The 23,761-nt window shown below is 44.9% G+C and overlaps 1 protein-coding gene across 1 annotated transcript in view; it reads right to left on the bottom strand.

The window, feature by feature from the left end:
* ZZEF1 (zinc finger ZZ-type and EF-hand domain containing 1) overlaps positions 1–23,056 on the bottom strand; it is a 96,040-nt gene extending 72,984 nt beyond the window's left edge. Inside the window, exons 1-3 of the mRNA XM_083714254.1 lie at positions 22,392–23,056; positions 15,209–15,353; positions 13,239–13,433 (exon numbers count right to left, since the gene is read on the bottom strand). Coding sequence (XP_083570380.1) covers positions 13,239–13,433; positions 15,209–15,353; positions 22,392–22,961 — 910 coding nt within the window. The 5' untranslated portion in view covers positions 22,962–23,056. The remainder of the gene's footprint in view (positions 1–13,238; positions 13,434–15,208; positions 15,354–22,391) is intronic.
* Positions 23,057–23,761: the final 705 nt, after the last annotated feature.

Below are 23,761 nucleotides of genomic sequence, written 5' to 3'. Positions count from 1 at the left end.
GCCTAAGAACCTAAGAAGAGCCTGCTGGATCGGGTCAATAGCCCATCTAGTCTAGCATCCTATCCTCAAAGTGGCCAACTGGATAATCAGGATCTGAGTGAAAGAGCCCTCTTCCCTTCTGTGGCTTCCAGGTGCTGGTGTTCAGAAGCATCGCTGCCCCCAGCCATGATGGAAAGAATTGGGAGCCTTGGGTGACTGAAATATCTGAGCCACTTCTTTTGGCAGGATGGCACTGATTACTGGCTTAGCACAGGTTGGCAGGGACATTCTGGGGACTTGATGCCATGGCCCAGAGAGGTTCATGGAATCATAGAATTGTAGAGTTGGAAGGGGCCCCAAATGTCATCTAGCATCCTGTTCTCACAGTGGCCACCCAGCTGCCTATAGGAAAACTACAAGCTGGACCAGAACACAAGAGCCCTCTCCCCTCTTGGGGCTGCCAGCAGTCAATATTCAGAAGCATTACTGCCTCCGAAATACGAGGCGGAAAATAGCTGACATAGCTCGTGGTTATAGACAGGCTTATTCTTCATGAATTTGTCCAGTTCTCTTTGAAAGTCATCCAAGTTGGTGGCCATCTCTGCCTCTTGTGGGAGTGTGAAGAAGTACCTTCTTTTACCTGTCTTGAGTTTCTAAGCTTTCTGTAACCACTTTTTCAATGCCGTGCATAGGTTTAGAAACAACTATATGAACATTCCAGCCATTATTCCCCACATTCCCCAGCCATTATTTACCATATTTGTACAGCAAGTTTTGCCTGACTGTGGCCATGGAGACGATGAGTGAGGCAGCCTTGTAAGGCGTTTCCAGGTGGTCGGCGATCGTGCAAAGCGAACTCAGCACTTTGCCAATGCTGCCTCTGGCCAGGGAAAATGCCAGCAGGGTAAGCTCTACTTCTGGGGAGGCACAACGACTGGGAAGAAATGGAAGGAAAACAGGGATTAGACAAGTAGCCTTGGGCTATTGTTTTCTAACCACCACGACATGCTGTAATGCAGGATATGGAGGAAGCACAAGCTACATAAGGAGACTGGAGGGAAAATTCCCAGACTACTCAGAATTGTATCAACTTCTAAAACCTTTCCCCTTAGTCCTATGCTTTCTGGTCTGAACTAAAAAGCTGCAGTTTCCACTGCATCACAACACAGTGGGGGAAACTAGCCCATGGGGGTTAATATGGCCCTTCAAGCCTCGCCATCTGGCCCTTGGGACTCTCTCCAGGTCATGCCCACCACACCTCCCACCAACCCAGTGATTTTGCCTGGCTAGAAAGTGTGTTTGAATTGTGACGAAGCCTCTTGCTTGTAAGGATGAAGGATGGAGAGAGGTCTGTCAGTGTGTGCAGAAACCAGCCTACAGAAGTAAAATTTACATTTGTTGCTTTGCACTCTTTTGCCTCTAGTCCTGCCCACCACGGGGATGTGGCCCCCAGAAGGCAATGTGGCCCTCCGGCTGGCCAAAGTTCCTCATCCATGCTCTAGTCCAGGGATTTAACACGGACTTGATTTTTGTTGAAGCATGGGCTTGGCAGCCATACGTGACAAGGGGCTGCCATGCAGACAAGTGAAATTTGCATGGGTTGCTCTGCCCACTTTTGCCTCTAACCCCACCCACCACTAGCATGCAAGCTTCCAGAAGGAATGAGGCTGAAGAATGGATATTTGCTCCTGGTGTAACACTTATTTGCTGTATTACAGTGGTACCTCGGCTTACAGATGCTTCAGGTTACAGACTCCACTAACCCAGAAATACAGTGGTGCCCCGCAAGACGAACGCCTCGCAAGACGAAAAACCCGCTAGACGAAAGGGTTTTCCGTTTTGGAGGCACTTCGCAAAACGAATTACCCTATGGGGTTGCTTCGCAAGACGAAAAAAATCTTGCATCCCCCGCGGGGTTTTTTCCGCTTTTTCCGCCCTTTTCTTAAGCCGCTAAGCCGCTTATCAGCTGTTCCGCTGATAAGCCGCTTAACAGCTGATCGCTGGAAGCCGCTTGACAGCTGTAGCGCTAATCCGCTAAGCTGTCAATGGGCTTGCTTCGCAAGACGAAAAAACCGCTATACGAAGAGCCTCACGGAACGGATTAATTTCGTCTTGCGAGGCACCACTGTAGTACCTCGGGTTAAGAACTTTGGTTCAGGATGAGAACAGAAATCACACAGTGACAGCAGGAGGCCCTATTAGCTAAAGTGGTACCTCAGGTTAAGAACAGTTTCAGGTTAAGAACGGACCTCCAGAACAAATTAAGCTTTTAACCAGAGGTACCACTGCAATGCTCTATTATGACTGTACCTGGTAATTCCCAGAAGAAAACTGTCCACTTCTTCCAAAACGTTGGGAGATAGGAAGCTTGAGAAGTCTATGGAGCCTGGTGACAAAGAAAGTGGGGGCATGTGCTGCAGGGCCTTCCTGGAGGAAGAAAAAGGAAGAGAACATCCCATCAGAAACAATGGCAAGCAGGAAGCGCGGCTGGAAGTCCAGTGTGGACAAGGTTGTGACACAGCACATCACGGAGAACAAGAGGCCAACGTGAGCAGCCCAGCTACACCTCTACATGGTTCAGTTACATGTTACACTTTTAAATCCATGGCCCACTGCTGTTATGGGCTCTTGGATAGAGGAAAAGCAATGCAGAATTCTAAACGTATAAATAAAATCAATGACTATGCCTTAATAGTCCTGCCCTTGTCAGAGCTTTGGAAAATCCAGAAGGCTCCCTCCCTCCTCTCCCAGACAGAGACAGAAAAATGGAAGGGACAGGGGAAAACTTTTACATTGCGCTTTGCAGCGAAGAATAGCTCCCAAAGCAGCATACAATTAAAATCCACACGTAAGTGTGTGCTCTCTGTGTGTATATGTTTGTGTGAAGTATTCTGGTCTCATCCTAAGGTAGCCAGCAAGGAAGAACAGTGGGAAAACAGCAAATCGCACCCTTTGCTCCTGAGATTAAAAGGAAATGGGAGTGGGGGCAGGGAGGATATGTACCTAGCTTTACAACAAATTTTAAGCTGCTGTTTCTAAAGCTGTGCATAAGAGACTCTTACACACAAAAATACAACAAAATGGAGGTTTCTTTTTTTAAAAATGTAACAAAACTCATCCCCCTCCAAGGCAGAAACACAAATTATCAGTTGTATCCAATGCTAGTCCAACTCAAGAGTAGACCCACTGAAAATAATGAACATGACTAACTTGGGTCCATCCATTCAAATTAAGTCTACTCTGAGTTAAACATAGTTGGATACAACCCTGTAACGTGAAAGGCTGATTTGGTGTGTCCTCTCCCCCCACCCTTGTTCTTGTGAATGCAGTAGTTTAGCTGTTTTTAATTCTGAATTTTAAAATTTTAGTAACCCACCCTGGCCAGATATAAGCACTGGTGTACACTCATAAGAAGGAAAAATGCAGATGGTAATGTAGCTAAGCAGAAAAAGGAAGGAGAACTACTCACTGAGTATTTTGCAGGATGGCATGAACAATCGCAGGGTTGGTGTCCATAGACGCTGTGATCAGAGAGGTCAAAAGGGACCAGTACCAGATCGCCGAAGCATCGCAGACTGAGACACCTCCCTTCTTCACTCTTTGGTAGCCGATAGCTCTGAGCCCGTGGATTCTGGTGTCGCACCCATCACTAAGGCAGCGCTTGATATTTATCTGTACATCTGTCAAAAGCATCAAACAAATAATTTCTTCCAGCCATGGGCCAATTTTGTTTTTTGTTTTTAATGAAGTTCTATAGCTCAAAGTGAAGCTGCTGATTGTCCAATAACGTTTAAGAACAGCTAACATCACAAAACATGCTATACGTGTATAGCAGGCATAGGCAAACATGGCCCTCCAGATGTTTTGGGACTACAACTCCCATGATCCCTAGCTAACAGGACCAGTGGTCAGAGATGATGGGAACTGTAGTCCCAAAACATCTGCAGGGCCGAGTCTGCCTATGCCTGGTGTACCGGAACATCCTTTGCTGTACATTACCACCTGAACCCCTTTTGAGTCATATTCCAAAAGCATTCTCTCCTGCAGGCTAGAACATGACTGCTTATTCAGAGTACAATACCATGAATCAATAAACTCCTAGGTCTAGGTAATCGGTAGATTCTACAAGCTATTAAAGGAAAATATCAAGTGAGGGGAAGAAGGCTCATCATGGAGGATGTTGCTGCCAAACCAAGTTTATTTAGTGGAGTGGAATGGAGAACGACACAAACGAGCTTCCTATGCCAGGCCTGAAAAATTCCTGCACCTTCTTTTGGGTTCTCCAGAGCAGGGCAGCTGTAAACCAAGCATAGCCAACTGCCAAGCCACAAAAATGAAGGCAGACCTAGTGGCAGGCAAGCTTAAATTATTGGCTGGGAATCATATGCCAGACTCAGAGTCAAAAGAGACATGTAGTTATGTATAATTTGAGATTTCAACAAGGTCTAGCACTTCCAGATATTTTAAATATGATTTGGCATCCCTTTATTACATATACAGCAGAAACATTATTTTCAAAACAACCCTCATCACGTGCCTGGCAAATCTGGAACTATATGTGAAGATCAGTTAACACAATTATTATTTCTTCTACGTGAAGGCAATTTTTATTCTCATTTTTTCTTTCCTGACTTTGTTACTTAACCCATATGTATCTGTACTTTATGTGCCTATCTGAATATTCCCCCCCCCCATCTGTTGTTGTCTTGGTTTTATATACATTATAAAATGAAATAAAAATTATTTACCCCCCCCAAAAAAAAAGACAGACATGTGTGGAATCCTTATGTCTAAATCCCCCCACAGAGGTCATATTTTTTATTTTACCCTAGTCTTCATCTGATGCATCAATCCAGTGTATCTATTAACTACAGTGGTACCTCGGTTCTAGAACGTCTCCGTTGTCAAATGTTTCAGAACCTAAAAGTAAATGCTTCCATTTTCAAAGTCTAACAGCCTCCGCTGCGTGTTTTTAATTTTCTCAATTGCATTTGCAGCCAACCCTTTGCGCCTTGGTTTTCGAACGTTTCAGAACTCAAGTGGTCTTCCAGAATTGATTGCGCTCGAGAACAGAGGTTTCCTTTCTTCCTGAAATATCCCTTTATAATGCCTGGTGGGGGTGCTTTCACCGAGGAAACTTAACTGCAAATTTGCTAGGGCACTTCTCTCTCCGTTTTCCTTCCCGCCCCCTGCCATATTGCACAACAGTAAAGGTAAAGGGACCCCTGGCCATTAGGTCGTCATGGCCGACTCTGGGGTTGCGGTGCTCATCTCACTTTACTGGCCGAGGGAGCCGGCGTACAGCTTCTGGGTCATGTGGCAAGCATGACTAAGCCACTTCTGGCGAACCAGAGCAGCACACGGAAACACCATTTACCTTCCCGCCAGAGCGGTACCTATTTATCTACTTGCACTTTGACGTGCTTTCGAACTGCTAGGTTGGCAGGAGCAGGGACCAAGCAACAGGAGCTCACCCCATCACAGGGATTCGAACTGCCGACCTTCTGATCAGCAAGTCCTAGGCTCTGTGGTTTAACTCACAGCGCCACCCGCATCCCTACTGCACAATGCTGGCATGTAATTATCTGCATGTTGTTTATCCTGGAACTTCAAATGTCTGTGGATCAGGCCACATTTCTTTTCTGTTTATTTCTCCCCTCGCCCCACAAAAAGACACAAACTTCTGTATTAGGGAGTCCTACAAATATCCAGAAGCCACTCCCATTTCTCTTCCAAAATGCTAGCCAGTGTGGTGTAGTAGTTTTGAGTGCTGGACCAGGGCCTGTGAGAGACAAGGCTTCAAATTGCCACCTGGCATGAAGCTCACTGGGCGATCTTGGGCCAGTCACTGCCTCTTTGCCGAGCCTACCTCACAGGGTCGTTGTGCGGATAAAATGGGGGAGGCGGGATATAAATGTAATAAATCAATAATTAAAACTGATTGACTCCCAACTAGCTTAAGTGTGTGATCTGTATTATATATGAGGGTATTTCTGGCAACAGAGTAAGCCACAGTCCCAGGCAGACAAGACTTCTCTGAGAACTGCAACATTTCTCTTAATGCTGGTCTTTTTGTATAGGTTATAGGCCCCCCAAGATTACTTCAACAGAAATTAATGAACTTTAAAAACAACAATGCTCCAGTTCCCTGAGCAAGTCAGAATTCCAGATTCAATTCTAGATAATGAACAAACCTGCAATCCTGCAAACCACAATAAATGGGGGGGGGGGCTGTCAAATGTCCAAGTGAACCACAGGTATCTTGCTGAGGAGAATTGTGCATTTTAAGCCAACCATGACATTCATGGGTTTGCATGGAAATGAAGATAATTCAGACACCGAATCTTGCCTGAAGAGTGATATTCACAAGACATCCAATTTCAGTGGTTTCCAAGTATTAAGCTTCACATTTCTAGTGGCACAGTTATAACGTTATACACACTTGGGGTATTAAAACCTGTCAATCTGAACTCCAACACTCTTTTAAATAAGTTTTCTAGCTGAACTCCAGAACCTGAACTCAGATTCAAAGGCTTGGCCCCAGAGCACATGAAAACTGTCTCTGAGCATGGGCATCCACAAGTATTGAGAGCTCAAAGTCTAGGGATGCAGGCAAGTGTCTATGTGGGGTTTCTTGTCTGTTTGGTGGACTGATTGTGAGTCGCTTTGGGTTAACCTGGACAAGATAAAGCGACTTTGGGCTGACCTGGGTAACCCAAACTTCCCATCCCTAAGGAACTGCTTCCCCACCCCCTTTTTACCTTTCAAGCCAGTCAGTTAAAATATATTTTGTTTTATTAAAAAGAGAGAGAGAGAGAAGAAACACCAATTGTATTGTTATTGACTCACACATCTGACTAATGTTAGCGTTTTCCAACAATGTCACATATCCGGTAACATTGCTGGGAATGTGAACATCGCGGACCTCCTGGAGATTGCTGGCCGTCCTTCCAACAGCTACCGTAACCTGCTGCGGCATGTAACTCTGGTCGTTGGCTGCGACTGCAATCGAGAGGTGCCTCAGAATGACATCCGGTTTCATCTTTAAACTGGAAGGCAAAGAGATTTCATTGGGAATGCAGGGGGTGAGAACAGGAGATTTTGTGGTGCCCAATTGAGCTTGCCCGACTTGCACTTATTCAGTAAAGAACACATTTATAAAAGGATGCCAGGCTTCTGTATCCATTGGGCCATACATATTGCACCAGTCCATGATAAAGATCAAACTCAAAGCAGCTTACAATTAAAAAAGAAATCATGAGAGAATTAAAGGCAAAGGCTTGCATCTAGCATTAGTCATGCCTATTAGGTCTTCTGGGCAGAACTTCGCTCAAATCACCCTAAACCTAGTAATAAAACAAGCAGCACATTAAAAACTTTATCAACAGTTAAAATCACAAGCAAGTTGACACTGGCTGTCCATCTATTATCAGGCCAGGATCAAGTCTTAATTTATAAAGCCCTGAGCAACTTCAGCCCAGGGTACTTCAGGAACGGCCAGAAACTTAATATCCCAGGCTGGTCACCGAGATCATCTGCATGAATGTCGCTGGTCATTCCCCAAGTTGGCAAGGCTCATTTGAGAACAACAAGGAACCAAGCCTTTTGCGTAATCTGCCCAGCTCTGTGGAACCCTCTGTCACTAAAGATACAGCAGACACCATCTGTTTCAACTTTTAAACGCATGTGAAAACTTTTTATTCCTTCAAGTTTATGCAGGCAATTAAGAATACATCTTTCCACAACAGTTATCTGATTTTAACTTCTTTTTTTAAAAAAAATAATATTTATTAAACGTTTCCAATTACAACCAAATAAAAAACAAAACATCCAAATTTAAAATCTTGTTTTCCATAACATCTTTCCAGGACTTCCCCTCCCCTCCCCCTCTTGTATTCCAATTCTTACTTATAAATTCAGCAATTTCTTATCCCAAATTTTGGACTTATTGTCATTGACCCAATTTAAAAATATTTTCCCATCTCCTAAAATCGACCTGTTCCCTTCCGCGCGTTCCCCCCTTTAACATACATTACAGATTAAAATATAATGAAATAAAATGTAGTTTAACACCCTTTGGATTCCAAATTTCCCTCCCCCTTTTCCTGGTTGCGTTCCCAAAATTTATCAACATCTGATGTCTTCCTGGAGCTCCCACAATTTATTTAAGCCATAGTCCTTTACCAGTCATCTTTAATTTCGAATGTCCAATCTTGGAAGGAGTCTGTCTCAAAAAGGCCCATTTTTTCCATCCAGATTTTTATACATTAGGAGTAAAAACTCCAATTTTATTTCTTTAAACCTTTCAGGTCTGGATGTCCCAAATGTACCTTCTTTCAACTTTATCCAATTCTTGTTATTCTTGTTGTTCTTGTTGATCTCTCTCCTTTCCTTTTCTTTTTTTTCCTGTTTTCCTGCACAAATGTTCTAATTCCAAAAGCTTCAAATTCAGCTGCAGAGGCTCTGTTATTCAGGAACGAAACATAATGCCAAGTCCCTTCCATTTTTCCAATAGATAAGTCTATTGTCTTCTGTAGTATGTCAGCCTCTGTAGTCAAAATAGTGTTCCATTTCTGCAGTTTCCCAGGAGATAGAAAGTTCTATTCAAATTCCATGTCAACAACTTGTAATATCCCTCGGCTCCTCTAGGTGGGTTGCAATAACTCAGTTCCCTTCCAGATCACCCCAATCAGTCCAAATAGCTTGTTATTCCTTGTTTTAAACAATTTGTATCCAATTTATAGCAAATGTAACCGGCAAAGTCCTTGTAACAAAGTTCTCATTTTGTTCTTCTGCTTTGACAGCTCTTTGACAGCTGTCAAAACCTCTCTTTGTCTTCTCCCGGCGCTCTCACAAAACGCTCCCAGGGTTCCGGGGGGGGGGGGGTACTTTTAAATCAATTCCACTTTTCTCCTCCAGCTCAGTCTTACAGTTTTCCGTCGCGAAATTAATATCTTTGTAAAAATAGGGTTGCACTCGATCTTAGATGTCAAATCCTTTGCTTTAACTCCTCTACAACAGGGGGGGGGCTGACTTCCTTTTTGCGCCTCCCCCGCTCGCTCCGAATTTTTTAAAAATTTGTCCCCCTTTTTAGTCCAGGTTCCAATTACTCACGGGTTATTCTTTTAGGTCCAGATTTTCAATAGAAGAAGCCAGCGCTCTCCGTCAAATGGCATGCGGCTTCGCTCGGCAGGGGAAGCGGAGGACTCAAAGCACCACCACCCCCCCGTCACCCGTTCCGTAGCCTTTAAAAAGGCTCCTTCGCGGGCCAGGGGGGGAGCGCAAAAGGTGCCAGCCGAGTCACCATGTCCATGGGTTTCAGCGCCCATGGTTTTTGAGGGTCCCCGCGTCGCCGGCGCGGTAGGACCCTACCCCTGCCGAGCAGGCTCCCTCCGGAGCTCGGAGGGAGCCCGCCATTCAGCGATGGCGCCAACCCAGGAAGTCCTGATTTTAACTTTTTAATATGTTTTTTATTGTGTGGTTTCATATGTACTTGTTGTGAAACACTTTGATATTTTCTTTTTTTTAAATAATATTTATTACTTTTAAAAGTTACAAAAGAGAAGAGAAAGAAAAAAAAGACAAGAAAAAAGAGAAAAAAAGAAAAAAAGAAAAGGAAAAACAATACAGTACAATATATAAACCATACACAACACAACCTAAACCCATTAAACTAAACATTAATAAAACAAAACAAAAACACTTTAAAAACGTCCCTCCTTTCCATAATCTATCCTTCCTTCCCTTGATTCCTCGACCTCCTCTCACCTCCCTTTTTGTATCCCACTTCTACTGATTGTTTCAGCAAATCCTTTCCATCTTTCTCTATTTTCTGTCATAATATAAATAACATATTCCTTAACCTTATTCCCCATTAAAGCTAAAATAGTTATATATACTTAACTTCTTATAACATTTCTGCTAAATCCATAAAGTATCATTCAACCATTTTTCTGACAGTCATTACTTTTACAACATTTCTAAATATACACTTTAACTTTTCCAATCTTCTTCCACCATCTCCTCTCCCAGGTTTCGGATTCTGCCAGTCCTTTCCGTCAATTCCATATAGTCCATCAACCTGGAGATCTTATGTCCGAGGCTCTTAACTCTTTTCCAAGTCCCTTCTGCGGATCTTCTTCATATTCTTTAATGCTAAGGAGCAAATCTCGGGAAGACTCCAACCTAACCGTACTTTTATTCCTTCTGGACAGTTCAGCCAAATTTCCATAGTTAAAGCTAAAGTCCATAAAGTGTTTCAGGACGTATTTCAAGATTCCTCCAGATCCAAAGACCCCCAAAACTTCAATCTCCTCCAAACCCAAACCCATGTCCCAAAAGTCAATTGATCTCTGGATAGAGGGATCTTTCCAACTTTCCTTCTTCAGTCCAAACCGGGATCCAATCCTCAAAGCCTGACTTTTGCTAGATTCAATCATAAAAGGCCTCAATTTATCGTCCTCAGTTTGCTTCTGTAGGACTAAAGGTCCCGCTTGTACTACTTTGGGTTTCACAACAACAGCTTTCGCCTTTTCCTCCACAGTTTGTCCTGCCAAGGTACATTCCTGTACCAAGTCCTGAATTATTTCTGTATTGATACTCGCTTTTTGACTCAAATTAGTCACTTTCTGTTCCAAGTTATCAATTTTAAAAATCGTGTCATCTATCTTTTTATGCAACTGTTCCAGCGAGTAATTTATCTTACATAATACAGTCACAATAGCTTCTCCTAACAGCATTTTGAATGGTCCAAGGTCAGTCTCTGGTTCTCAGGATCCTTATCTTGCAGCTGGAGATCTCCCTGTTACACTTCTGTAACAGTTTCACATGCTCCCTCTAGAGGGAAACAGTCTCCACTTGTATCAATTCTTTCAAGCTCAACTCAGACAGTAAAAATAGTTTCGATTTTCAGTTACTTTTTCCTCCTTTTTAAACGCAGAAGAGGACAATGGAAACAGTATCTTATTCTTATTAGCTAGCTGTCAAATCCGTTCTGTCAATGAACTTTTCTCAAACGTCATCTGGCAGACCGTTCCCAGGTTCAGAGCAGTGGTAATTTGATTTTTCACTCTCTCCTGCAGGCTCACTAGATCCAAAATTTCCCCCCTCTTCTCCTGCTTCCAAGGGGTTTTTTGTATTTTAAACCGATGGGAATTTAATCCTTTATCGAAAACTTTCAAAGACTTTAGCTTGTAGTGTCTTTACTTCAGTCTATTTACAAAAGCGGAAGGCGGACTTCCTGTTTAGAACCTTCCCGCATCAATACCAAATTACAGTATTTAAGGATCCAATTTTCCGTTCTACTCACGGGTAGTTGTTTAAAATCCAATTGTCCACAGGAAAAAGTCAGCGCTCTCCGACAGCAGCAATGCGGCTTCACTCCGTGAAAGAAGCAGTCGATTCAAAGCACTGCGCCACTCACCACACGTCGCTCCGGATCCCCAAAACAGGGTTTCCCCGCGAGTAGGGTAGGCACAAAGGGTGCCAGCCGAATCCCAAGTTCACAGGCTTCTCCCGCCTATGATTTCTATGGGTCTCCGCCTTCGCCGTGGCGGTCAGACCCTGCTTTTCACAGAGCAAGTTCCTCCTGATCGGAGGAGCTCCGCCATTGCCGGAGGCGCCAACCCGGAAGTCCACTTTGATATTTTCTTCATGTATTAGCAGTACAGAAATATTGTTATAAATAAGTAAGCAGGGGGAAGAATCATAGGAAAATATAGTGGTAGAAAAACCTCCTGCACAAAGTCTTTCACATCACTGTTGTTTATCCATGCCGTAACCATAGTGGGAGCAATACTAGCTTTTGACAGTTAAGGTATTTTGTTTTATGGGACCCACCCCTTCTGTTCAAGAGAAGCTTCTGTTTTGGTTGAAATGGTTTTACTTGGTTTTGTAACCTTATGTTTATATAGCTGTAACCCATCCTGGGGACCTTATGGTGAAGGGCAGCTAAGGATTTTTATGAGTAAATGAAACAAACCACAGTTCCTGGGCTCAGAATTAAGTCCAAGCCAGGGATACCAAGCCAACATCTGGACAGAACCACAAGACCGCTCTTCTACAAGCTTGAGAGTCTTATGTTAACCAGTTTCCATCCAAGTCAAACAAAGAAGAGGAACGTTCTGCTCTGGAAATCCCAGAAGCCTTGTTAATAATGAAATTCAGCCTGTCGCTCACCGTATCCAGTGTGACCGAGCACTCCCATCAGACTGCCAGAAGGAGGAGGTCTCTCCATTTGTCATTTTGTCAATGTCTGCTGAATTGGAGGAAGTTTCTATGTGAGTGTAGCACTTTGAAACTGATTTGAGCTTGTCTAATTCCTGGTTTCCATTTAAATCACTCGGACATTCTGTAAAGAGATTGAAAGAAGCAGCAAAGACGGGTTAAGTAAAAACATTCATACCAGCATACTGACTTCTGCTTTCCTCTTCCTCCGTCCCCCTACCTTCATGGCAATCTACGAGACCTTTGAGGAAGTGATTCTCTTTCATTTCCTTGCAACACGTTCATTGAGAATTTGCCTAGAGGAAAGGCAAGTAACCTCTCTCGTCTAGTGTTTCCTTTTCTCTCTTTTTTTTTAAGGACAGGTATTGGAACTGGCATCCAAACAGTACAAGTATCATCCACAGACTTAACTGTTAAGCAGACTGTGTGGATCTGGCTTCTGGTTTCTTTAGGTCCTTTACCCTTTCCTATCGGGAGCTCAATCACCCAGGTTCACTATTAAAGGACTTAGAGAGCTGCCAACTCTTAGGAAAGCCCACTCTGAGTTCCCGCATGAATTGCTAATCTGGGCACACCTGAATGATTGTATGGGGGGGTGCCCAGAGCAGACACTCATACAGCAATGCAACAGGCAGCCTCCTCTGAAGGTAGATAATTCTGCTACGCCTCTGTATTCTGAGTGACTGAATGACCCACATCACAACCTATGCAGAACAATTACAGGTGCCTAGTGAAGGGTGATCTGGAGAAGACAAAAAAAGGGGGGAACCGCACCCATAGTAACAAAAATACCACACGTTAGTGAAATCAGAATTTAAACATGGTTCAAATAAGGGAGGCATAGACTGGCATCTGCATCTGCAGAGGAGCTTTGTCTCCAAGCATGTCTTGATACTGAACTGCTCAAGAAATTATCCTGACATGGATATTCAGAAGATTGAGAGGAAACACAATTAAGATTATAATTGCACCTCAGTGGCTGGCCCTGATTATAAGCATTTTAGGTGAGAAGAGGACAAATCAACTTCCAATACCTTTTTCTTTTAGGAGGAGCCGGTCTAAAGAATCCTTCAGTACGGAAGATCGCATGGTGCAAATATTGTTGAAGTACTCCAAGACTGGATATGGGATGACTGTGCTGGCGATACGGTGCCGGTGCAGGAACCTCAGGATCATGAAAGCATGGAGACTAAGGCGCTCATTCAACTCTGAAAATATGTCTACAAAACCTTGAGCAGGAAAGGGAAAGGCACTTAATAAGGTGCATACATATTTTGGTAGAGACAGAACATTTCCTGCTTCAGTTAATTAAGTGGCACTTAATTCTATCACTCGACTGGCTAGAACAGGAATAGAGGAATCTGTCACCCCTCCAGATGTTGGTCTACAACTCCCATCATGATAGGAATGGTAGTCCAACAACATCTAGAGGGCCACTGGCTCCCAATCCCTGGGCTAAACATGAGATTAGTTAAATAAACCCCACTCAAGTCACCACTTAGGTGCTTCCAAACTACGCTAGTGGAAGGGGGGAAAGAAGCAGCAGTGCCCCTAAGAAAGAAACCATATGAAGCTACTGATAATTAAAACCAGTGTGAGGAGAAGCATATTCAATCAGTGTGAGCAAGTGAGGAAGCACATTTGGCCCCAACGAACTGGCTGATGGCTTAACTGTGTGTGAACCAAGTAATCATTGTATCCTAAACTACTGAAACTGTTTTGATATAATCCCTACAGAATGGCATGAGCTGGTAGCAGCATTTTTCCATGTTGTATGATTCTAAAAGTTTCTGGAAATATGACATGGCACTTGTTTAAAAATCCTAGTCCATTCCTAGGTTTGGGGGATATGTTTATGAACACAGGTGCAGAATCTCCCAAAATCTCCAGTGTTCAGAAACTGGGAGTAGCCACACTCTATATGACTATCTGTTCCTTACTTGGTACCTTGAACCATATCCTTAACCTCTTCTAGCTGTGAAAGACTGCTAAGACATCCTTCAACTCAACTATGGGGCTCAAATAATGCACACAAACTAGTGAAACACGATGTTAAAAAAGAGAGAGAGACCCACAGATACCGTTCTCTTCTCAGACCTTTTCCTAGCACGGAACTCACAGCCCTCTTGCAGGGTGCCTGATGGTTTTTTCCAGATTTAACAGTTTTCATATATTTTAGACATTGGTGTGGTGCAGTGGCTAAGAAGCTTGAGCTACGAAGCAGAAAATTGCTACTCTGAATCTTGCCTCTTATAGAAACTCAGTGTGGACCTTCAGTAAACGTCAATCTCCCTCTATCAACATTGATCTCCCATCTGTAATATGGGGTCAATACTGGCCTTACCTTAACAAGACTGTGAAAGCACTATGAATATTTGAAAAACAAGCATTATTATTAGCTATGAGTACTTTTATACCCTGACTGTTTATTTTGGGTGTGCCCAAACAAAGCTACTAGAAACCTCGCAAAGGTCTGGCACTGCCTCATGAGTCATGACCATGCACTTCTCAGGAAAACACAAGCAAGTCAACATGACAGCTCCTGAGTAAACAAGTGATTAAAAATGAACCCCTTGAATGGTTCAGGGTGAAGCTAGCAATGGTGATAGAATTGCACACTTGAGCTAAGTGAGATGCCCAATCAATGATTCCTTCTGCTATTAGATATGTTAGTTTTCACCAACCTCATCTTATCCAGATGTTTTGGACTACCAACTCACATAGCTATATATCAACTGGAGAATGTGAAGCTGCCTTACAGTGGCAGAAGAATCATCCTAGGGAGAAAGTCCCACTGCAAAGTCTCTCCCAACCCTACCTGGAGATGCCAGAGGTTGAACTTGGGACCTTCTACTTGCTCTACCAATGAGCTATGGCCCTTCTCCATTTGCTCTAACACAGGCACCTTCCCAGGGGGTTACTGTCATGCTATCTTAAGTCCGTGGCCCATTGCATTAAGATAAATCCACAGAAGCCATCTCCCTTCTTCCTTCCCATTTCTTACCTGGGACAAGCGAACAAGCCTGCAGCTGCCTGATCACGTGACTAAGCTCCCCTTGAAGATTGGCTCCGCTGGAGTTCTTGAGAGCCTCCAGCATGTTCTCCACATCCACTGTGCCATCACCCTCAGGATCAAACTGAGCAAAAGCCTGAAGGGGAAGAAAAAGAAGATCAGCAGTTAGATGAGCAGAGAGGGGAGATCCCCCCTTTTATCATGCCCACTGTCAACGGTCTTTAACTATCTCAAATGGAAAAAGCAATTTTCTCCATTGGCACAAAGTTATAGCACACTGGGTATAACTTGATTTAGAAGGTAATCAATCACCTGTAGTGAATACTCATCTGATACTCTCTAGATGCAGCTGGCCTTTAGTGTGGTGACACTTTACCCTTTGAACTCCCTTCCATTATATCTCAGGCACTTTCGTTATTGTCTTTTTGGCATCTAAACAGAGACCTTTAGCTCTGTTGGTATCTGTGGGATTGATTTTAGGAATACAGTATTCAACTGTTTATATATATAATCAGCTTTTGAAGGGGGTGAACGCACGTACACTTGTTTTAACTTGCGTTGCCTTTTTGACCATTGGCTATAGGAGCTGAAGCTGAGTCACAGAAACAGCAGGTAGTTCAGAGATGCCCAAAACTAGTAAGAGAATCTCACTGGTTGTTTATCACAGTTATTGCTTTAACAAAATCTTAGACTGGACATGGTGTTCTGTTTTCTTGATACAGATGGATTGTCAGTACACTCCTGCAAACCTATTAAAAGTAGTAATAGACCAGTTTTCTCCCAAGCTGCTACTGCACTAAGGTCCTGCTTTGGGGTTTACTACAGGCATCTGGTTGGCCGCTCTGAGAACAGGATGCTGGACTGAATGAGCCACTGATCCAGCAGGCTATTTTTATGTCCTTAGAAAGGGCATACTTTTTTAAGGTATCAATTTTAGCTTGTTCTACTTTAAGTTTCCCTCAAGATGTAACCCAGAAGGGACTAGATTGCGAGCCCCTTTTAGGGAGTGTGATCAACACAACTGAAATTGTTGTAATGCAACACAGGATAGAGCCGTCTGTAAACATACCCGAAGTGTCTTATGTAAGCAACAAGGTTGTTTGCTTTCACCAACTAACGCTAGTCTCCCTTCTGGTCCTTTAACTAATCCGTGATGGCCAAAGGTTAGATATACACATGGCATCAGCATAAGGGCTCAAGGCCTACTTGTTTGAGCTAAAACAGCCATTTGAAAAAAGGGCAAAATACTTTCTTTCCATGCCAGCCCATTTTGTACAACTGACTGTAACTTGTTCTACACACTGTTGCGTGTGCATCATTGCTGAACATGCTGCTTGTAAATGGATATGGATTATCCTCATTTCAAAGGTCAGCAGTGAAAATGCTTGTCACATGCTTAACCACAGCATGGGAGGACAGACTATGTGTTGGCAACCAGAGTGGTGTTTGGCTAAGTGACCTCCCAAGTAGCACCATTTAAACAAAGCTGGCCAGGTGATTTGTTTGCAGTGTACTACTGTCAACAAGTACATCCAATCCTAGTTTGCATGAAAAATTATTGTGATTTGTAGCTAGCTGTAACTGCAGAGGCAGGGAAGTCAGTGCCATTTAGCTCTGCAGTTGGGCTATAACCTTATTTGAACATGTACTCTCTGGGTGAAAGGGAGGGAACAGTTGCTAGGGGAAGTAAGTGTGTTCACCTGTCCCTTCAGTTCAGCCACAATCTCTCTTGATATAAATTTCCTGAGCTGAAGCCATGTGTGGGTGGATTTGCTGGCTGATTTCTGGGGTGCCAAAGACCTCAGAAGTGACAGGTGTTTTATTTTAACATGGTGAAGGCATCTTCCAATTACTGTCCTACATTGGTTGACAGTTCGTTTCCATGCCCGATTCAAGGTGCTCACATTAACTGTTCTAAACCCTAAACAATTTAGGTCCCAAATTTCTGAAAGACCGCATTCTTCCTACAGACCTGTCAAGCTCAGTAGAAGGGTCCCCTTGGAAGTTCCACCACCCTCAGAAGGTTTTTTGAGGGGAGCGGTGGCCCAGGAGAGGCCATTCTCTGCTGGAAGGCCCTAAACTGTGCAATTCCTTCCGCACAGAACTGTGTCCAGCTTATTCAGTATACAGCTTTTGGTAAATGCTGAATACGCAGCTTCCCCCCCAACCTTTGATAGCTGAGATATGAGTTGCAGGATCCACCCTATTCCAGTGAATGTAGTCCGTTTTAACTGTTTTTAATTCTGAATTTTATGTAATAAAATGATAAATGATAAAAGTAGGTTAGATTGTAGTATCTGAATTCTCACCGTCGGTCTCAGATTGTGCCCCTATATAGCACAATCAGAAGTCAGGCAAAATTGTTATGGGCATGAGTGGTTGATTGGTAAAGGTTTTGTACGAGGTCGGGAAGACTTCCGCTGGTTGTTTGAATGGATAGAAAGCAAGGCTGTGCAAACCTTATGCTTTCATGTTGGTTAGGAGCTTACATCATGCCACCTTGGCAGCCAGACTCTGCTCAGCCTCACTCGCCTCGGAGCTCCTCAGTGTGTCTATTGCCTGACAACACCATAACAAGGGGGAAAATGCTCCCTGAATAAACCTGACACCAAATTATTTCTGATTATATGTACAAATCTTTTTGAGTACTCTTGTATATGTCTGTTTACACGAATCCCTTGAAAAAGCAACATCCATGTGCATGTGCTCTCCTCTACTGTCTCCGTGGGGTGTGGGTTGATCCAGGGGGAGAGAGGCAAGAGGTGAGCAGAGGAGCTGCCAGCCATGGCATTTGATAGAAAAATCTAGATGTGCTCACAGGCCTGAAAAAGGTTGATGCCCACTGTCAATACTATATTCATCTTAATAGTGTGTGGACCATATTAGGGGCTCTTACGTGGCAGAAAAGTTCCAAATAATTTTTTAGTAGACAATAAATAAACAAGAGTTGGAAGAGCAAGAAGATGGGCTCAGGAGAGGTGCGCAGAACGAAAGATCTAAGGGAAAAGGAAGAGAGATGTTTTCTCCACAGTGTGTGGGATGGTGGATATGTGATGCCATGTGGGAACACCCCAAACTTCTCCATTGATCCTCGGAGTTGGCTAGTCAAGCCAACCCCAATCACCCCACCCAGATTGTCAAATGACACATTCCAATTCATGGCCAGAGACTCAAAGTATACAGAATGTTGTACGGAGAATTCTTCAAAGCTGAGGGTCAACCTCTGAAGTGGTGCTCATCAACCACATACAGGTTTATAGACTCAGCTGAAGTAACTTGGGCTCCTGAGAAGTGAAGCTTTTTCTTCTTTAAAAAATAAATCTCCGCATATATTACTTGTGCTCAAAATTTCAAATATATATCTGAAATGCACAAGTAAATCATCTGGGACAAAAACAACAAGTGGAGCTTTGACCCAGGCTTACAAGTGGCAAAGCTTCAGAGCCAACACCCCCCTTTTTCCATTCACTTAAGCAGGAGGAATCACAGTTCAAGGGCCCAGCCAGGCAAAAGCACTTCAGGAGGGTGCAGAGCAGGGGCAGTGAGGAGTGTGGCCTGGGTATGAGGCTTGACCCGCAGAGAGTTCTGAGGGCTGAACAGAGAGGCCTGGAAGGCTGTTTGTGGTCCTCAGGAGCATATTTGCAAGTGAACAAGGAAGTGTTGCAAAAAGGCAGAGAGCTGTGTGCATTGCTAAAGCCTAAGGGCCAGCAAAATCAAACAGCTTCCCTGCTTGAGCATCAGGTCATGTTTCTTAACAGGGTGTTGTCCCCTGAACCTTTGCCCTGAAGTGTTCTCTTTCTCTTCATACAATCAGGATTACATGTTACATAAAGGTGAAACTGTCCACACCCACTCTAAAGGCAATGCAGGCGTTTGCAGGCTGAAAGCAGGCATTTTTCAAACAGCACTTAAACTGCTTTTTGCATTTTCCACAACAACTGCTTGGATGTGTATTAATTTTAAATCAACTCTCTTCCATTTTCTGCCTCATATAAAACACACTGAGGAAACAGATATTCCAAACTAAAATAACTCATAACTCCTAGCATCACTTATGAAAAACAACCAGCATATGTTCTCCCTTGTAGGCAAACATTGTCATGAACCCTGTTAAAATGAAAGGAGAAGGTTTATTTAATACTTCCCATAATTGTTTGTGAAACCAATGTCCCATTCTACAGGCATTACCCCATTTGACAATCACACGCTTGTGAAGTCCTAAGCAGCAGAGGAGAAACACAAAATTCAATCTGGGTTCTTATGCAATAATAATCTCAGTTTAGAAACTCCCCTAATTACCAGTATAACATACTGTAACTTCTAACTTCCTTTCATGAGCAGCAGCTTCTGCGAGAGATTGCAAGGTGACTTTTAAGGAGTTAAAAGCTACAGCATATATGCTTCAAAACCACAGACACTCCTTTGGATTGGAAGAGGGCACTACATTTAACAGCATGGGAAAATATATCCTCTGGGTCATGCTTTCAACAGAACTGCAGGTTATTTATGGCCATGGGTCATATGGGGAAAAGGTTGCTTGGAAACAAAACTTAGTACTGGACCAAAACGTGTAACGTCAATATTGCAAGTCCCCAAACACATTCAACCAGTGCACTAGCCTTATCATTTTATTCCCTCCTCTCAACCCCATATTTATGCTAACCTACCACAGATTCCATTATGCTTCTTCAATTATTTGAAGCATTTGTAAATTCTGATTCTCATCTTGGTAACTTCTAAACCAGGCATAGGCAAACTCGGCCCTCCAAATGTTTTGGGACTACAACTCCCATCATCCCCATCTAACAGGACCAGTGGTCAGGGATGATGGGAGTTGCAGTCTCAAAACATCTGGCGGGCCAAGTTTGCCTATGCCTGTTCTAAACCATCGCTGGGGAGCCTCAGAACTCGGGGCCAAATTCTCTGTGGCCCCTGCCAACAGCAGCATTTTAAATCTGCTTCTATAGGCCACACAGAGCCACTGCTGCAGGAAGGAGACCCAGGTTCACACCTGTCCACCCTCAGCTCAGGGCTTACAAGTCATACTCTTACCCTAAGATGCATATCTGAAAATGCAGCAGCCCACCACAGAAGATGGTTGTTGAGTAGACAACACAGATAAAGTAATATAAAGCATTTCACCAAGCCACAGAACTATACAAAACTGTTAATAGCAATACTTCCATCTCAAATCCATTCCTGGGCAAGACTCAATAAACACACAGGATCTCACTGCCAAGTTTCCATAGAGCTGAATCGCAAGGCTACAATCCTACAATGCTGTACGTTTCCTAAAAGGAAGCCCTGAAGAGAGCACAATAGAGTTTGCTGTAGAGCCCACTCTGCAGGAGGTGGTTGCTGTCCTGCCTAATGTATTTCCTAAAGGAGAAACCCTAAACTGAACACATTGGAGCTTACAAGTGAGTAAATACTTGACACAGGAGTGCACTGCAAGGCCGCAGCTGCCATCTCTTCCCTGGGGAGTTAAGGCCCCAGAAACATGGAGTAGTTCAGTTCCAAGTATACATGCAAATAAACAAACGGAACCCAGTCATATTAGATGTAGAACACATGAGAAGGGGGATAAGTGATAGAGGGGTGTGTTTTTTAAAAAAAAGTTTGTATCTTCAATTTTTCAAAGTTGCAGTTTTTAAAACTTGAATTTGTTTGTGAACTTCTCTGAGCTGCTTTGGAGACCTTTTTTTGACAGAAAGATGGCAAAGATATAAACTCTAATAGCACAGAGAGGCCTGCACGGCAAGCCTGCCATCCTACTTTGCATGCTTCCTAAGACTAAACACAAGAACACTTACTTGGGAGTAAACACCACAGAAGAGTGCATTGCAAGGCTGCCCTCTCTACTTTGCATAAGAGGAAGCACCAGAACCAAACACAGCAAGTATTACATAAGTGTGCACTGCAAAGCTGCTGCCCTTGGGCACCTTTGCCTAGGGCAGCAAACCCTACCGAGCAGAGATTGGCCCTCCACCCTTCCGTTTGGGTGCATAGGCTATGCTGCTCAAACACGCATATGTAGATGCAATCCCCTCCAACAGAGGAAGCTGCCATGTTGAATCAAACCACTGGCCCATTTGGCTCAGTATTTTCTACAATGACGAGCAATGGCTCTCCTGGATTTCAGATGGGGGGGGGGGGTCTCTTTCCCAGCCCTATCTGGAGACAACATTGGGGATTGAATTTAGGAGCAGGTGCTCTGCCACAGAAAGGTGATCCTTTGCTTAAAAGCAAAACAAAATTCTAGTCCTCATTTTTCTGAACAAAGTGCTGATTTAAAGAGGAATGTACGAAGCTGCCTTATACTGACAGTTGGTCCATCCAGCTCAGTATTCTGCACACTGACTAGCAGCTGCTCTCCAGTGTTTCAGGCAGAAGTCTTTCTTCAGCTGTATCTAGAGATGCCAGGGATTGAATCTTGGAGCTTCTGCATGCAAAGCAGGTACTCTAACAGTGCTTCAGGTTTAAGTGCCGTTTGGACCAGGATCTGAGATAGCTGGGTTCAGAAAAGTTTTCTCCTTAAACAGCTAGAGGGGATGTGTGACATGTCAATGAGGAAATGCCTTACTTGTGAGTGGTGGTGATAAACATGACTACTGTATAGCACTAACAGGTTGCTCTGCCATTTTTAGGGATTCTAGTCCTCATTATTCTAAATAAAGGTCTAGCTTACATAATAACATCACAAGCTGCCTTATACTGAGCCCATATAGGTTCATCTGGCTTTGTAGTCTCTCAACCCCAGAGTCATCCGCGACTGGACCTAACCGTCAGGGGTACCTTTACAACTATTTGTAGCGGCTCTCCAGGGTCTCAGGCAGGGAGCCTTTCCCCAGCCCTGCCGGGATATGCAAGAGACCGAACGTGGGACCTCCTGCACACAACCATAATGCTCCACCACTGCCCTGTGCACTTTGCCCTAAAAATAAAGCAAGACTCTAGTCCTCGTGATTTCAACATAGCCTGCTTCAAACAGGAACCTAGGAAGCTGTCTTATACCAAGGTAGACCTCCGGGGTCCACCTGGAGGAGGTCTCTCCCCCCCCCCCCAGCCCTGCCTGGAGATGCCAAGGGCGGAAAGTGGGGCCTCCGAAGCACCTGCTCCACGCACTGAGCTGCCACCCCCTTCCCCATGGTGGGGGGGGGTGTCTCCCGCTCACCTCCTCGCTCCTGGCTCGCTCCTCGGCGGCGGCGGCAGCGGCTTCCCCTCCACTCCCGCCTCCTCCTGTGGCGGCTGCCCCGGCGGCGGCTGCTCCCGCTGCTGCTCCTCCTCCGCCTCCTCCTCCTGGCGTCGGCCCGGCGCGGGCCTCGAGGGCCTCGCAGAGCTGCTCGAGGCTGACGGCGTGCTCCCCGCGGCCCAGGCGCTCCTCCAGCCAGCGCACCAGGGCGGCGTGGTGGCGGGACAGCAGCGGTTCCGCCGAGGGAGCCTCGCGCAAGCGGGCCGCGGCCTCCTCCCTCAGGCGGGCCTGGCCGAGCAGCACCGACGCCGCCGGCAGCAGCGGGGACGGGGACGAGGACGGCAGGGAGGCCGCCGACGGAGGCGCCGAGGGCCGGGCGGCGGCCGGCGAGGAAGAGGACGAGGAGGCCGCCGCCGTCTCCATGGCGCCCGGCGAGGAGGCCTCCCTGGCGGCGCCGCCACTATTCCGGGCGCCTCCTGCGGTGGCGGCGGCGCAGGGCGCTGTTTCCTCCTCCTCTTCCTCGCCCTCGCTGTGGCTGCCCACGTTCCCCATGGAGCGCCCGAGCCCGGCTTCCTTCTGCCGACCGCTCCTCCTTCAGCTCGTCCCTGCGGCTTCCCTCAGGCCGCCGAACTTCCGCCAAGGCGGCGTCGCAAACGCAGGCTCGCCTAGCGGCCGTTTTGCGTCACCCGGCCGCAAAGCAGCGCCGAGGACACTAGCGCGCGTTCAGAAGGGCTCGATTTGCGGCAGCGTCGCCCAATAAGGAGATGGGTTGTCGGCTTTGCGGCAGCGTCGCGTACGCAGCCCTTCTAGGGAGGGGAAGGAACCGTAGCCTCTATGGTTCGGAATGTTGTGGCGCCGCCGCCAAGAATTACAGTAAATACAGAATGGGAACGGCCCCCTGTGTCGCTTTACGGCAGTGTCGTAAACCCAGCCTCTATGCTGTAATAGGCATATTTACTAAAAACATAGGAAGCAACCTTATACGTACCAAGTCAGAGAATTTGTCTATCTAGCTCAGTATTGTCTGCACCAGGAATGGCCAGCCATTTTGGGCCTGGAGGCCACATTCCGTTAAGAGGGCCATATTCCATTCAGGCATAGCTGTCAACTTTTCCCTTTTCTTACGAGGAATCCTATTCGGAATAAAGGAATTTCCCTTTAAAAAAGGGAAACGTTGACAGCTATGCATTCAGGGCGGAGCCAAAAGCAAAAGTGGGAGAAGCATATGCAAATTTTGCATTTGTACAATAGGCTAGTTTCTACACACTTGCCTCTTTGATTATTATTATTAATCACATTTATAGCCCACCTTTTTCTCCAAGGTCAAGTTAACATACATAGTTGTCCACCCC

The sequence above is a fragment of the Podarcis gaigeae genome (assembly GCF_964106915.1).
Source record: "Podarcis gaigeae genome assembly, chromosome: 15".
In the NCBI taxonomy this organism is placed as follows: domain Eukaryota; kingdom Metazoa; phylum Chordata; class Lepidosauria; order Squamata; family Lacertidae; genus Podarcis; species Podarcis gaigeae.
Note: the sequence above shows the minus strand (reverse complement) of the source record. Positions and strands in the feature narration are given on the sequence as shown.